This window comes from Corvus brachyrhynchos, unplaced genomic scaffold (genome assembly GCF_000691975.1).
Source record: "Corvus brachyrhynchos isolate BGI_N302 unplaced genomic scaffold, ASM69197v1 scaffold53, whole genome shotgun sequence".
Lineage (NCBI taxonomy): Eukaryota > Metazoa > Chordata > Aves > Passeriformes > Corvidae > Corvus > Corvus brachyrhynchos.
This window is the reverse complement of record NW_008237681.1, coordinates 1,217,765-1,234,151: the sequence shown is the minus strand read 5'-3', so window position 1 is coordinate 1,234,151 and position 16,387 is coordinate 1,217,765. Positions and strand designations below refer to the sequence as shown.

At 39.1% G+C, this 16,387-nt stretch overlaps 1 protein-coding gene across 3 annotated transcripts in view; it reads left to right on the top strand.

Annotated features, from left to right (window-relative positions):
* The window catches only part of RBMS3 (RNA binding motif single stranded interacting protein 3), a 707,084-nt gene that overhangs the window by 210,424 nt on the left and 480,273 nt on the right, over nucleotides 1-16,387 (top strand). For all 3 annotated transcript variants that reach the window (XM_017732086.1, XM_017732084.1, XM_017732087.1), the window contains exon 3: nucleotides 5,554-5,727. In XM_017732086.1, coding sequence (XP_017587575.1) covers nucleotides 5,602-5,727 — 126 coding nt within the window. In that variant the 5' untranslated portion in view covers nucleotides 5,554-5,601. The remainder of the gene's footprint in view (nucleotides 1-5,553; nucleotides 5,728-16,387) is intronic.

Sequence of the window (16,387 nt, the reverse complement as noted above, 5' to 3'; positions counted from 1 at the left end):
CTTTCAATCACAATTCCTTTCAGAAAAAAAAGCCCAGAAGATGCAGCTGAAGACAGAACCATTCTATAATCTAAGTCAAGGGGACTGAAACCAGCTCAAATTGTGGGGGCTAAGAAAATGGCATCATAGCTCTGTGAAGTTGCTTTCAAAAGGTAGTGGGAGCCTGAATTCCGATGTTTGCACCTCTTTAATCCCACTTACCTGTTGGTTTTGGTTTTTTTCAATGTTAGTCAAGAGGTAATGTGGAGAATGTCTGAGCCTCTGCCTTCTTTTGGAGTGCCAAAGCCAATAATAATCATAGCATGTTGGAATGCTCGGCAGAAAGGTGTCTGATAGATGTAGTAAATCTTGCATTTGATGTGATGTAGAATTTCAGAAGTTAGCACATGGTTTTCCTGTTAGTTTACTGTATGGTGACACTAATGCAAAAGAGTGGAGGGCATGGGTGTGAACGACATGAAGACTAAGGCTATGTCAGAACTATCAATTTTGCTTAATGTCCTAGTCAAACGGTGCACTTTATTCACATATGAATAGAAAGGAGTGGCTGCTAGTTCTTACATCCACTATAAACTTCTTTAAAAGTTAGAAATGTTGCACCAGGCAAAAATATTGCCACCATTTAAAATGTACACAGTGCTCTGATGATAAAAAGTGTTCCATAAATACTGTGTTCTATTTTTTCCACTGTTAGACTTCACACATCAGCTATTACAAGAACTAAGAACCAAAAGCAGTTAAGCTCAAGAAATACTAATAATACTAATAGCACTTTGCACTTCACTCATGCTTATGTCCAAAAACGTTCAAAACTTTTACAAACATAAGGAAAAGGTTACTCTAAAAGTTTTAAAGTAAGATTGTCCATACTTGTAAACCAGAGAAGTTAAGGCACAGGAAAAAAAAGGTTATACTTTAAAATATGCTTAGACATTTAAATTTTACTGATCTTAATTTTATATTGCATTAGGCCTTTTGGGTATAAAGGTACTAGACAGACTTATTCAAGGAAAAGAAAATTCTCCCCTTGTTTTAGAATATTTCTTGTTTCTGGCAAGACATATATGGCAAGGAGGGCAAAAGTTTTTGTGGGGTTTTTTGGTTTGGTTTTGGTGATGGTTTTTGTCTGTTTGTTTTAATCTCATAATTTCCTGCAGAAGTTTTCTGAGAAAAGGTTACTGGTTTGTCCCAGAAGTGGCAGTGGTGGCCTGCCATTAACAACCTAAGAGCTATAAATAAGACATTGAAATTATGGGGAGAGATGATTCCTTTTCTTGATGGAATCAATAGTTAAGGAGAAAGAGACACACTTCTAAATCCTGAGTAAAAGCTCGTGTGCCACTAGACCTGCCAGTTTTTGGTGAGTTTATCTTTGCTGGCTGCCAGACACCCACCCAGAGGCTCTTTTACTCCCCTTCCTCAACAAAACAGGGGTGGGAAATAAGGTTGAAAAGCTTGTGTGTCAAGATAAAAGACAGGGTGATCATTTAGCAATTACCTTCACAGGCAAAATCAGACTCAGCGTGGGAAAAATGATTTATTGCCAGTTAAAATAAGTTTGGATAGTGAGAAGAAAGGGGAAATTATTACAATACCCACCCCTTCTTCCCCCTGCCTTTTTCTAAAGCTCAGTTTCACCCTTCTGTTCCTCAGCCTGAGCCTGAGCCTGCTTCCCACCCCTGCTGGCACAGGGAGATTGGATGCTCTCTCTTTCCTGGTGTGGGAGATGGGCAGCTCCTCTCTTCTGCTCCTCACACTCATCCTCTGCTCTAGTGTAGGTGTGGGCCACCGTTCCTTCGAGACATCTCCGCCTCCTCCAGCGTGGGTTTCCTCATAGATCCTGTCCCACACTTGCTCCAGGTGGGCTCTCCAGGGGCTGAGAGCCTCCTCACCCTTCTCCTGCTCCCACGGGTGCTTGCAGGCATGTTTCTTACTTCTTCCCTCACTCCCAGGCAGCGTTTTGCTCTTTTTGAAATCCATGTTCCCAGAGGCAGTGCCGCCGTGGCTGCAGGGCTCAGCTGTGAGGTGGGCAGGTGGCTGGGAGCTGGCCGGGGCCTGCTGTGTATGATGGGGTACAGCTCCAGCCTCACCTTGCAGGGCCTGCCCTGCACTGCCAGCACCTGGGCACCTGCCCCAGGACAACATTGTCCCCTCCCAGCTTTCCCAGTTGGTCCAGGGTCTCTTTCCCACAGCTGCCTCTGGGCTATGCTGAGAAGGCTGCAGAGATAGGCAGCGTTTTGCTAATCAGAAAATGCCTTGAATTCAAACCATCAACTTTTGGAGTCCCTGATCTCACATCCTTGCCTTCCAACCACCTGAGGGGACCAGGCTGTCCTGGGACTTTGTGGCTGGTGGTGCAGAGATCTCTATTTTCTGGTGGAGAACCTGGATTTCTTCAAGATTTCAAAACCGATTATCCTGTGAGTGTCTCTGCTGACTTTGGTTTTGTTTCGCTATGTGTTTTGGGTGGTTTTTTTCTGGAAGTAATCCAGCAGAAAGAGAGCAGCTTTTTTGATGCTATCAAACATGGTAGTCCCTGACCAAAGCCATTCAGAGCAGAGGGCTCTCCTCTCAGGGACCTACCTCTCCCATGGCTCCCGGCCACCCCAAGGGGGAGAGGGGTCTGTGGGGTCTCACTTGTTGCCTCTGTATCCTGTGTGACTTGCATGGGTAGTGCCCCCTGAGCATCCTTGGTGCTCTGAATGCCTCACTGTTCCTAATGCACCCCGGGTGAGCTATGAGCTGGATGGAGGAGTAGAAACAGGGCAGAGAGGCTCAACGCTGTGCCTGGATTTAGCACTGGGGCTGAACCGTGCCTCCAGCATGGCGACAGATCCGGAAGGGCGTTTTTTGTGGGGCACAGACAAAACCCAGGCAACAGAAGGCTGTCCAGCCACTGAGGCAGGCTGTTTAAAAAACAGGCTCATTTTTGCTCCTGTTCTCTAATAAGGGAACAGGTATTGTGCATGTCCGTGTAATGCCAGTGGCACATCTCTCCTTACTGTAGTGGAGTTCGCTGCCCTTGTGAAAATAATCAGTTAACAATTACCACAGCTGACAATGAACCTTAACATCCCATCAGCCACAGATACCTTCCACTGGTCCGTACAATGAAAACCCATCGGAAATAATAGGAAGAAGCAAAGTTATTATTAGGATAGAATAGCTCAACGTTCACAGAATATTTGATGCAGGATCAACTTCTTAAGAGAAATTAATATGCAGCCACACTTAAATATCTGATGTTTATAAAGGGGAGAGATGTACACAGAGAAGTACATTATGGCTAAAAACCTACTTGATCTGGCTGAAACAAAACTTAGCCTTCATCTCTTATGTAGAAGCAAGTCTTCCAGGGCCCAGAAAGAAAGATTTGTCTTTGAGGAGTGATCTGAAAGATAAGTAATACGTCAAAGGAAAGAGAATGCAGTTTCTGCTCCTTGGGGAAAGAGGGTAAAAGGGGAAAAAAAAAAAAAAAGAAAAAAAACCCACATTGAAACTCCTCTGGTTTTTTTTGTTGGTTTTCTTTTTCCTAGCTGTAGCTATATCCACTTTCCTTTGATTTGTCATGATTTAAATTCATACTAAAAGTTTTATTTCAAATAAGCCCCTTTAACTGTAGGGGCAGATATATTTTTTCTCCTAAAGCCTTTTGTAAGAACAAAGTAACCACTTGTCACACACAGTGACTAATGAGAGTTTAGTGTGGGTTTTAGTGTTCATTCATACGCTTTGTGTTCAGCTAGTCGTAAGTTAAATCTTTAGAAATCACACCGCAGGAATCCCAGGGGTGGGGGCAGGAGGCGAATCTGTCGAGATATTGAGAGCTGGAGAGCGGAAACTGCTCTTTTCAGGCTTCCTAATCGGCGGCACAGGAAATAAACACATGCAGGAAGTCAGTTGGCCTTTTCTTGAACTTAAAGTTTATACAGCAATTGATAAGTGAGGCAAACTTTGTGTACTTAAACTTTTGAAAATTAAATGAAATAAAGCGGGCATGTTCAGCCCATGCCAGCATGGCCTGTGGTTTCTGCAACCAGCTCATGTAAATACAGTATTAAAAACAGGAAAGACTACAGCGTCTATATTTTTACAGCTAGAATATGTCCTTGAAACCTTTTTATATGTTTTCTCTCTGTCCTGTTTTCCTTCCATTTCTCTAATTCTCTCCTGATGAAACTGAGCTGAAGCACTGAAATTAAACTGAAAGTCATGTTTATGAAGCTGTTTTCCATGCTTCTACACCAGACTCTGCTCTTTTATCCTTTCCCTGACCTTCTCATTTATCTTGTAAGCACTTCAGGGTAAGGATGGTCTTGGATCATGTGAAACACCTTGTTTGATGGTGGCCCATATTGATATTTGGTTAATGCTACACGTATGATGTATAAAAGTTGTCTTTGAAAGGAGGGTAAAAATAAATGAAGTGTCATTCTTGAGTATAGCTTTTGAAATTGATAGCATCAATTTGCTAACAGGGACATTTTAAGCATTTCTAAGAAATATTATTTGTGTTTGTATTTCTTGAGCTTTTACTGTATTAACAAGGTCACTGTAAATTTAATGCTCTGAAAAGAACAGGTTTAGTTTTATAATAATTACAATTAGTTGGGGTAAATTTGCATGGGAAATTTAGAACACCTTTGCCAATAAAAAGAAAGCAAGCAAAACCCAAATGAAGAGCAGAATATGGAGTAAAAAGTACATTTGCATGTCTTTGAAGACCAACCTAAATACCTGCTAAAAATGCATCCACTCCTATGCATCTTTTACTCCTTTGAAAATTGATTTTTTTTGCTGCCCTAATAAACCACCCCTAACAGTGCAGATGTTTATTAGGCATATTTTTTATAAAACAAGGACTAGAAGCAGAAAGCTAGAATTAAAGTAAAATGAGAGAAGGACAGAAAGAATGCATGTGAATTACATATCTGTAGTCCAGGTTACTTTCAGATGAAATTATTGAATTTAAAAAAAAAAAATTCAAGATTTTGGAATTTTTTTCTGAGTAATTAAAACCTGTCATGAGATTTCATAGTGTGCTTAGAAGTTTGCATATGTGAAATGCAGCTTTGTGATGGCTTGGCCTTAGCTAGCCACTAGATGGGATTTCAAATCTTGAAGAAATACATCTAAACATTGGCCCCAAACTGCTGTTTAGTGTAAAATGGCCATAGCTGATCAGTTGTTCAATAAACGTCAATATAATAAAAAAATATGGAAGTTTCTATGATTAATCTTGGGATTATACCTTCTACACAGTTTTAGAACATCCCCTTACTTCTATCACTTATCAATTGTCCATTTGATTTATATCCCAGCCTGAAATCTAACAGCCATCAGTCTTCCTTTTGGGCATTACAGTGACATAGCTCTTTCACTGATGACTTTGGCGGAATCCATTTTTGCTTTTCCCAGCTCCTTACAGGAAACATTCAAGTTAGTTCCAAACCATATGGCATTATATGTTTGCACAATGATGATTTATAGCTGCATTATATGTATTCTACCCTAAAAGCTATTTTTACGTTGCATTTCTTTCTTTTTTGATAGTCCAGCTCCACAGTGAGAACGTACCAAAACAGTAAATCGAGAGTGACCATGAGCCCTGGCTTTAGCTCCCAGTGGAATAGCAGCCAACCTGCTTGGAATACATACACCTTTCCAAGAGCAAGCTTGCACTACCAGTCTCATGCTAGCTACACCTACTGTGCTGGACATCCTGCTGTAAGTAATGAAAACCTTTTCTGCAGTTACCTAAATGAGCTCTGTGATTCCCTGGGAGGTGGAGGCACTCAGGGGCTGACGGGTCAGCACCCTTCTCCAGTGCTCTTTATGTCCCATGGCAGTCAGAACAGCTCACATGTGCTAACCCTAACTCTAAAAAAAAAATTAGAATGAGCAAATGTGAAAGTTTTATGGCTCAGTACAAATACATACATTTTTGTAAATTTAGCATTCCTTCTCCTTGCATGAAATTATTGTTATATGTCTGGGTTTTGGTGTCAGAGAAAAGGTCGGAAAAGCAATATTACAGATGGCCTCATTTCTGTTTCTAGAGAGCTTGCAAGATGAATGAATTATTCTTTCTATGTCAGACATTTTAATTTGTGTGGATTAGTCAGAGAAGGAGAGCATCTCTTCTCATCATTAGATTTGTTTAGACTCACTACTTTATCATTAATGTGATCAGTGGTGAACACGCAATCTTGTTGCTAAGCAAAGACTACTGGTCTTCTGTAATTGCATGAACTGGTGGCCAGAAAGAATGGGGAGGGGTGACTCAGTGTCGTTGTGTGTTTTAATTTGACAGTCGTGAAAGGGTCACAACTACAGGCTGATGGTGAGTTTTGTCATATTGGTATTGTTGACTGCTTATAGCAGAGCCCTTTCATTCTTGTAGTTTGTGGTTTTGAAAGACCCTGAGAGAGTTAATGGGGGAGGATCTCATTAGCATAAGCAATCTTCCTTTTTTCACCACTACACACTTTGTTGTTTTAATGTTTAGACTTGAACTTAGCTTTGGACATTTGGTTATAGAACTCCTTAAAGGACATAGCATCTTAACCTCCTGCCGTGTGTACATAATGAAGTTTTGCCATCCTATAGTGAATTCCAGGAGCGAAATGGGAAAGTGCAGCTTTTGGTACAGAATAGAAATTGTGCCATGCAAGCTTTTTGTGATTTGATTTATATTTCTATCTTACCTGCCAACAGACTTCTGGCCAGAAGTTTGGGTTAGGAATTGTCTCAAACATTAACATAGTAATTGAAATAAAGGAGAGGAATAAATTTGTAAAATCTTATCTCTTTTCTGAGGTGGTGAGTTCTCAGAATAAATCAAACATCTCTATGGATTCTTCTGTTTGCTCACTTCCATTATGGTGTCATTGAAAATGATAAAAACTGTTGTGAAGAAATAAAAGGTATTTGACATTAGAAGGGCACAGATATTTTCCTTTAGAATGATGGGTCAAAAAGAGTCCCTGTACAGCTTAATTTATCTTAAACTGTGGGTATCCAAATCATCAACTGCTCCTTAACTTTGATCATTTAGAATAAACACTACCCCCTCTGTGAGTCAAGCTTTGACTCTGCTAAGCAAAAGAGCATACGAGAAGAATGCTGTACTTCCTGGAGGAGAGCTTAAAATTTGAATTGAAATTTCAGTCTTTTTCGAGCTGCTTCCACAGTTCCTCTTTCCTTTGTTTAGACTGAAGTTGAGGGTAGCTCCATTACAATTGTAATTCAATATCTGTATATTGTACATATACAATCTGTACAATATTTGTTTTCACTGAACATCTTAATATGTAGTCTCTGGAAATGATACATCAGTCTGGAAGTTGATTTATCTGATTACGGGAAGGTAGAGATTTTAGAATTTGCAGAATTGTACAAACTTTCGTGCAGATTGGTTGATTAATCCTGCCCTCAATGTCCCTGGGTTCAAATGTTTACAAAACTTTGCACATTTCTTAGCTCCTGTTCATCTGAGGAGCTCTGTTACAGTGCTAATCAGCAGAGATTGGACAAATTTCTTATGCTGGTGGTAAGAAGCTGTAACAGGTTAGCTGCCTACCACTGTGATCACACACTTTTTCCATACCTTCCCTACTTCTGCATTCTCTGAGGGTAAGTCCATAAGCAGGGCCTGGGCAAGGCACTCCAGCAATCTCAGCTCCTTGCTCCTGCAGCATCAAATGAAGTTCAAGTTTCCAAGACAAAAATGATGCCTTCATATTTGCTTTAATATCTGTTTCATTGTACATGATAAAGTTAGAATTGGTCTGGTTGCTGTTTCTAATCTGCTTTTGTCTAATCTGGGCTCAAACCAACTTTTTTATGACAAATGACAACAATAAAAGCTGGATACAGGGGAGCTCCTTTATTCGTGAATCTTCCAGTATTACATGCTCAACTGGGTATCTTCTTTATTTCAGAGGATTTTATTTGCCCTCATCTGACACAGGTTCACCAGAACAAGTTGTAGGTTGTAGAGCTGTATGAAGCTGTTTCTGAAAAACCTCCCACATGGAATATGTCTAAAGATCATTGCAGTTCCTTGACACTGTGGAGGCTAACAAACTTACAAGCGCTTTGCAAGTTCAAGGCAGACGAATGTCAGGGAGTTGGATCTGCCCTTGAAGTACTTAAAGATATTAGTCCCCAGAGACAGTGCCAAGAGAAAAGCTTTGGATTTCTCTACTGTTTGGAGAAAAGCTGAAGGAGACAAAAAAAGATTCATTTTAGTTGGGCCAAATGTAACTAAAAAAAAAAAAAAAAATCAATCCTCTAATTCTTTTTTTTTTTTTATCTAAATGAAAGCAAAAATATTGTACAAAGTGCAATGTTGAGAGACCCTTATGACTCTGGCTGGTCCTGAGAAATATGTTGGAGCCAAAGGTGGGGTTTTTATTTTGTTTTATCAGAGAGCACACTTGGCATCTCTCTTCCATAGTGCTACAATCATTGATTAAAAGCAGTCTTTCCACCCCAAGAAAGAAAAAAACAGGAAGTTTGTTTAAACAGGGTAATTTTTCAGCTCTTGAGTTATCTAAGGGAAAAACAGACTGTATATCATCCCAGTCAACAGTACAGTGCAGTTTTTGAACAAACAAGAAGGTGCTAATTTCTAGCTATACTGGGAAGCAGGATACCCTGCAGGATCTGTGTATACTAATATAAATGATAATGTGGTAGATGGTCCTCACATAGTAAATGATTTTTTGATATTAGAAGCTTGAAATTCCCCTGGCATTCACATTCAGAGGCTTGCAGCCAGAAAAGTACAGCAGGTAGTGCTCAGAATAGGAGAAGGCACCTAGTCATGTAACATGCTTTTCTCTTGAACTTTCTTCAGACAGGAAGATAAAAAATAGACAAAGTAATTATGATTATCCCTGCTGGGCAAGATAGGAACCTTTGAGTGATAGTGCCCTGTGGGCACTTTCACATCTACACAAGCTTCATACTTGTGCTTTTTCAAAAGTCTGAAAGACTCACTTCATTTCCCTTTCTCCACATTTTGCTGGAAGGATGATAAAATTTCACAGATCTTCAGAAATCTTGTCCATTGAATTAACTCTAACAAATGACTGCTTAGACTCTGCTGTCATTTTAAAGAAATACAGATGTAAAGTGGGCAAACAAACACAGATCTCGTCAGCTTTGGACTATTGCAGCTGAAATTGTAAGGGAGTCTCTTACGCCTTTCTTGGATATTCATGTAGCAGCCTCAGATACCTGCCATGCTCACCTCTGTAAAAGTCAGTCCTTATGAAGGAATTTGGCCATGTGATACTCTCTGATGAAGCAGAAAGAACTGTTACAGAGTGTGTTACCCTGCAGGGTTTGAAACCTTTGTTGTATGCCCACAGGATGATGAATTTAGTTGCATGTAATAATTTCTCCATGTGCAGACATCTCTGTAGCATGTGCGATGTCTTTGAAATCCTTATCTAGATACCCAACCCAGTGTCTGTAAGACGTTCAGCTAGAATCTATTCTGCACTCTTAACAGGATTTGGTCATGCTCCACTAGATCAGTGACAGCCTTCAAAGCATGACTGGTTAAATCTGTAGAGTTATTATTTGGAGTTCTACCCATAATGTTTACAAGATGTTACAGCTGTGATGTCATATATGGATCAGACAATCAGTTTGCTTAGCAGTCCCCATTCCAACAGCCTGTCCCCAGACTTCTTTCTACGGCTTCTTTAAATGTGTGATTGCTTCTGAAATTATGCTGTTAGTTGGAATGTGAAAAGCAGAATTAAAAAAAAATGTGATGCAGAGTGCTATGAGACACTACTGGCATTCTTCCACTCACTTCTCCGAGCCCTAGTAGGATCTCAAATCTTTAATCTTAGAAATCTTAAAACCCAGTAGAAGGAGCTGTGGCTCCTTTTTCACATTTCCACTGACGATCCTTGGACAGAAAAGCAGAAAGGGAGCAAGGCTGTCACAGTGGACAACTCTAATGGAAGGGCTTACTCACTGTCAGCATGACTATGCAGAGTCTATCGGAAAAATTTCCAGTTCCAGATAGGTAAACCTCATTGCTGATGACAGAACTGCTGGACTGCAGCATTGCACAGCTGTAATGCTTTATGTAAACTGACTGTTCTGATCATTACCACACAAATTGGATTAACATCTGTAGTGAGCTCTCAGTGATTGACTGTTCTAACAACTTATTTTGTATATGTTTATAAAATTAGAAAACCTCCCATTTTTATGTGATTAGGTAGTACAATGTTTAGGGACCACCTGGGGATGTGAGATACAATTATCAATTTGTATGTATACATATATATAATGGCTAAATTATTAGTTTTAAGTATATGTATATTTATGTATATATAACACAGATCAAGCTTTTGGCTAAAATCTTTGCAGAATAATGTAGGAAGGTTCTCAGTGCAGGGATGGAGTTGGTTGTCACTCTCTAGTTTTCTGATGTCATCCTTTTCTCTGAAATGTAAACCTAATGAGGGAACACATTTTTGTAAGTGTAATGCTCCACTCAGAGTTGGTTCTATAACAGCAAAATAAGACTGATAGAAGCAATTTACTGATGTATACCAAATTCATAAGACAGACCATAAATGATGTGACCATACATTTTAATGCAGACATAATGTTTTAAGAAGCATCTTTCCTTAAAATCAGGAAGTATTCAATACATAGCATGGGTGTCCTATTCAAAACAGACCTTTATTTCTCTAGAAATATAAGTAGAACAGATCAGCAGTCAAGTTCGGTTTGTTTTTTATAATACTAAGATCTTTCCAGTGAGTAATTCTGTCGCACCTCTCTTAGAGAATGAGACAGTGCTAAGAGTGAAATGCTTATGCAGTATAATACTGTCATCACTAATTTCTGAGATATCTGTTTAAACAAAAGCTGTCACTTTTTGATCTGACTTGAGCCTCCTGCCTGATTCATTTCGTAATGTCATGAACAGTGGATTGTGGATTCGTGGAGTAGAGCTGGTCTGATTAGAGAGGAAGAAACTTCTTTTTACACATGCACATTCTTATAATCAGCAATGATGGGAAAGGAAATAAATAGTACAGTAAGCATGAATTGGAAGTGTCTCTCTAAAAACCTCTCAATTACACTTGAAGTTCTGAAGTCTTGGTTTTCTCTGTCCTTAGTGTTAACCCTTTGTTACCTTCATAGGCCTTTCATGTGAGATTGCTCCCTATCATTCTCGAGACAGTATTTCTTTGGTGCTGCTGACCCTTGTCATTATAATAGCCACAGATGAAAAAAAGTGGAAATGGGTCCAAGAAATCATACACTGTTGAAAGACCATTGAGCAAAATATCTGCCATATGTCACTTTGGTCAGAGTCTTACAGTATATAACGTGTAAAGGATGTGTTTTGATCTTCTAAAGTTGATGACAGCCCCAGCTTTGGATGCCCATTAGTTAATCTGGGAAAGATCAAGTGCGGGCTGGAAAGAAAGTTCCCAACTGGAAGTAAAAGGTGTATCACCAGAAGCTATTTTATGTAATTGCTGACGTGTTCCTTATGAAATACTGCAAGAACAAGTGAGAGTGTAAAATGAAGAGGCAGTCATTAGAGTGAGAATGAAAAGGATGACATCTCCATTGCTAGGTATCAGTTGTGGTATAAGAGAGAGAGGCTGTGCCAGTTAGGAGAAAAGTAATGAAGGATTGTGGAAAAAGGAATATTTTTAATTGACAAGATGTTGTAGCTATCAGGTGCAATGAGTAGCTTAGTGTTCAGCTGCAAATCCATATGCTAACTGCTGACATAAATTATTTATTGTGTTTATCTATTACCTCCATCTACGGGAACAGAGCCTCAAAAACATGAACTTATTAGGCCACAAATGTAAAACACATTTTCACTGTGGCTTGGATTCTTTGGAGAAGAGAGGGTGGAAATTTCAAACCTCCAAACAAATATGTCTCTTAATTAACTTTTCTCACCATCTGTGCTTACTTATAGCTGAGGCAAGCGGTACCAGTGACTTGTGAGATTGCTTTCAATGCTGCCTCTTTAGGCCAGCTTTTCAAAGCAGCAATCACATGCAGTTAATTCCGATCAGATCAGCTTATCAGCTCAGTTCATTGTAGTGCTTTCATAATCATTCGTGTGTGACAGCCCATTAAAACTTGGCCAGGCCTTTAAAAAAAAAATCACAAAATCCACCAATGTGTTTTACATTCAGCCTTTGAGGTATCCAGCATATTTGTTTTGTGTGTTAAGATTTGAAATGTAACTTTAGTGAGGGTCTGTAGCGTAATTGACTCTAGCCAAAGTAGTTTACTGTATTTTACCTCTAAGAGTAGTTTTATTCAAAAATGTGTACATGATGCTGTAATAATTGTGTTAAATGCTGCTTGTGGCTCCGCTTGGCTCCTGCAAAGGGACAGTGCTGTGGATGCTGCCAGCCAGATCTGGGAGAGCTAATGTGGAGTGTGTGAAAGGCCACTGCCCATGGGTGGTTCAGGTTGACCAAGTGAATTTTTCCTTTCTGGAGTACTTTTGATGGATGGCAATTACAGTTTGAAGTTGAATGCCCTGCTCCAAAAGGGCAGTGCCTCTCAGAGGGGACGGAGAGCACTGATAACACAAAGCCCTTCAACTGACTTGCAACAAATATTTTTCAAGAAGTCTGGGGAAATGGAGAAGTTCCACGTTAGTGAGTTTAGAGGCATTTGGTTTCAGAATTCTGGTTTTTATGTGTGAACATTGTTTTTATGTTATTTTTTCCTGTATCCTCTACTCATTTACACATCACACATATTATGTTTTGTCATTGTTTCTCTTAATCTTGACAGATGAAGTTAAGAATTTTGTAGATTGATATTTGCTGATGTCTTTTATTGATTTGTTTCTTGTGTGTAATTTAACAGAAAAAAGTCAAATTTTCTGCATAAAACACAGGACAAAATATTTTTTCTGAACAATTAATGCTAGCAAGATTGGAAAAAAAGTCCTCTCTTTATAACTATTGCCCTTATTTTCAAGAAGAAAGATTTCTTGGTGGGAAGTATAATTGAAATCTTTGAAATTACCGAAAGTACTTATAAATTCACAGCACTTATTTATTGGTAAAATGACTACTGCTCACCACATCCAAGTTTCTCACCACATCCAAGTGCTAATAAAGTCAACCATTTTGGAGATGGGAACTTTTTGTTTATAAACAAACACTATATACAGGACTTTTCTTGCTGATTCTACATTTTTTATTCTTGCATGCTGAAGTGGAAGACACAGAAAGATGGTATTTTTAATAGACTTTAAAAACCCAAACCAGATGCTGCCTTTTTTCTTTCTTTTTTTTTTTTTTTTGAAAGAGAAGAAAATTCCCTAAATTTAGACTGTAAAATAAGCTTGTAGGAGGCAGTAAATACAGATCTTAGTAAGTGTCTATAATTTACAGCTACAGATATATATCTACCTATACTTATCTCTATATGTATTTATGTCTGTATTCATGAATATGTGTGTCTGTATATATGTATATACACGCTTCCAGTGTTTGTTTTGGTTTTCTGCTTTAATTTAGCAAATAGGAGGTGTATGGTTCTAATTTAGCTTCTCCATCTCATTTTCAGTAAGCCAGACAGGTTGTCTTTAGGATTTGTTAGTTAAGGTGATGAGTTCCTTCAGGCTCCAGAGAAAATCCTGGTATTAGGGCTTGACAGTAGATGCTACAAACTGCCAACCTGTCACATGTGTTGGAGACACCTGACACTTTTTGAAAGATTGATTATTTCAAAAGGCCAGCAACTGTGTTGCTTTCATTTTAAATAATTAACACGCTCAGGCAACTTCCTTGTATTGTGGCCTCCAAGGGTGAAGAGTTTTGGACTAGTCTGAGCAAATACTACTTCAAATAATTTTGCTGATGGACTCTTTCTCTTCTCTCTTAATTTTAATTGGGGTTATTGATTTAATATAAGCCCACCCAATTCAGTGAAGGCATAGGGGATGAAATTTTCCTCTTGCACTTAGACCTACCTCTTTGCCTTGAGGATTTATTTACACCAGGGATGCTATTCAACAGCACTGTCAACAGTGACTTTTGTTTACAAAGGGAGATGGAAGAAATGCATGTCTGTGGGAAATATTGATTTGTCAAAATTGAAATGTTCTTTTGATGACATTTCAGTTTTTTTACCCTTGACAAATTTCAGATGTTGCTTTACTGTAAACCCAAATGCTGACCAAAGATCATTTGTCCCTTGCTGATTTCTGACATATATTCCACCAGTGATTTAAACATTCTTTTGAGAGCACATGATCTAAAACAGACCAAAATTGTAGAGTTCCTTGCATGACCATGCTTAATTTGCTAAGCAATCTAAATTTTCATCTTTGTCACCTTTGTTGAAATGTTTTCTCTTGCTTTTATGAGCTGGGTTTCCTTTAAAAGAAACACCTGAGAGACACTGTAATCCGTGTGTCTGTCTTGGGCAAGTTTTTCATTAATTTTTCTACTTTTGGCCAGTTTTAAGATGAAGGTTACTGAGGGAGAACTTTATGTTGGGGAAACTGAAAGCACCGTGTGGAAGGTACTTCTGCATGACTCTTGAAGGAGGGAGCTGGAGTTTTTGAGAGGAAAACCAGAGATCCACAAAGTAACAGGCTTTATTTATTTCTGATATTCAGGGAACAACTCATCACAGTGCTGTGTTGACTTTTTCCCCTGATAAGGACTCTATTGACCTCAGATTTGTACCAAAATACTGTAAAAGAAAGTCCCTATCCCAAGGCATGTAACTAGATGGGACAGAAAATAGAAAGGGAAACAGTGGCACTGAAAGGGATCCTATCTAAGGTCATGCAGCTCTTGGAGGAAAAGAATGGCAGTAAGCTTTGGTTTTCATTCATTCCAAGTTGGTGCCTTATCTGTCAAACAAGGCTGTTTTCTGTATTTTTTCCAAGTATATGACTAGGCAGTGTTTGCTTTTGTTTTAAAAGCTGCAACTGTAAGGTGATGGAGGTGTTTTAGTGAAGCCCAGGACTTCTAGCTGAAAGCAGGTATGGTTAGTTTTGTTCTTTGTTTTCCACCCATGTCTCTCTTCTATACTGTATCAGGTTCTCATTGAGAATGTCAAATACAGACATTTGTGCTTTTGGGAAAAGAGACTTGCTTTCTGCAAGGGCATCTCCCCTCAAGGCATCACTCCTTTGTTTCCTTTTTTTCTGCTTTTATTTTATTTGGGGGCTGTCAGTATTTTAATGCAGTTTTCCATGGCATTTACCTTTTTAGCTGTGAGATGGACTGCCTGGATTTTGCCAAATAGACTGACTACCTTTTGGTTTCACAAGGAGCAGAATATTTTTCCATTTATGTACAAATACCTGTCTTCCTTGGGTATACAGTCAGCTTTCATGCAAGAGGGAAAATATTGAAAGGTTCTGGAAATATTTAAAAGGTCTTTGCAGAGATTCTCTACAGTATTTTCACCTTTCACGCTTTTTTCTCATCTGTTTGAGCATTAGCCCTCTGGAATGGTCAGGTGCTAGGAATTTCCTGGCACCAAAGGCAAGTGCTCTGTTGAGGCTCTGTCCTTCTGCCCCGGTGACCCGTCCCTGGATGCCTGCCAGCATGGCTTGCTCTGCTGAAACCAGAGCTGCTGCAGATCTCTCTGCCAGGTGCTTGCAGTCAGGGAGAGCAAAACCCCCCTTTTATATTCAGCATGGTTACAAAGTCTTCACAGTTGGACTCTGTCTTTCCCAACCTAAATGATACCACGAGTCTATGACAAAGTGTCAAGGTTGTCAGGAAGTTCCAGCATATTCACTTCTGTCTGTGCTAGGTTCTAGTGCTGCATCTCTGTGTGGTCTTGGAAAAGCCATGTTTTATTTTTTTTTATTTGATTCCCCATTTTACTTTATTTCTTTGTATCATGTAAATGAGAACATTTGCCCACAAACACTTAGATGAGTAGCTTGTCGTTTTTTCTTCTTTTTGTATTGTCAATGATTTATTTTAAAAGTAGGATCTCTTAAACTTCTAGAAAGCACCTCAATTTTTGCTTTGTTATCAGGGTAGTCTCTCTTTGAAGACTTAATTTTCTTCAGAAGCTGTGCTAGTAGAAATCCTCATATTGTATACAGCTGGGTGAAAGGTTGGATTGAGTTGTTTTCCTGCCAAACTATAAAGTGAATTTCTTTTAAAATCTTTCTTTCCATTTGGCTGCTACTTAATGTCCTTTGTCTGCTTAAGGAGGACAGGTGCAATTATTCACCTCTGAGTCCTGGGAAAGAAATAGTAGTTCAGCATGGTCTCTTAGAAAGGAATGTAATTCACTGCCCCACATACGGTACATTATGCAAGACAAACAGAACTGTGAAAGCTGTAGCATTGTAGAGGAGAGCATATGATGA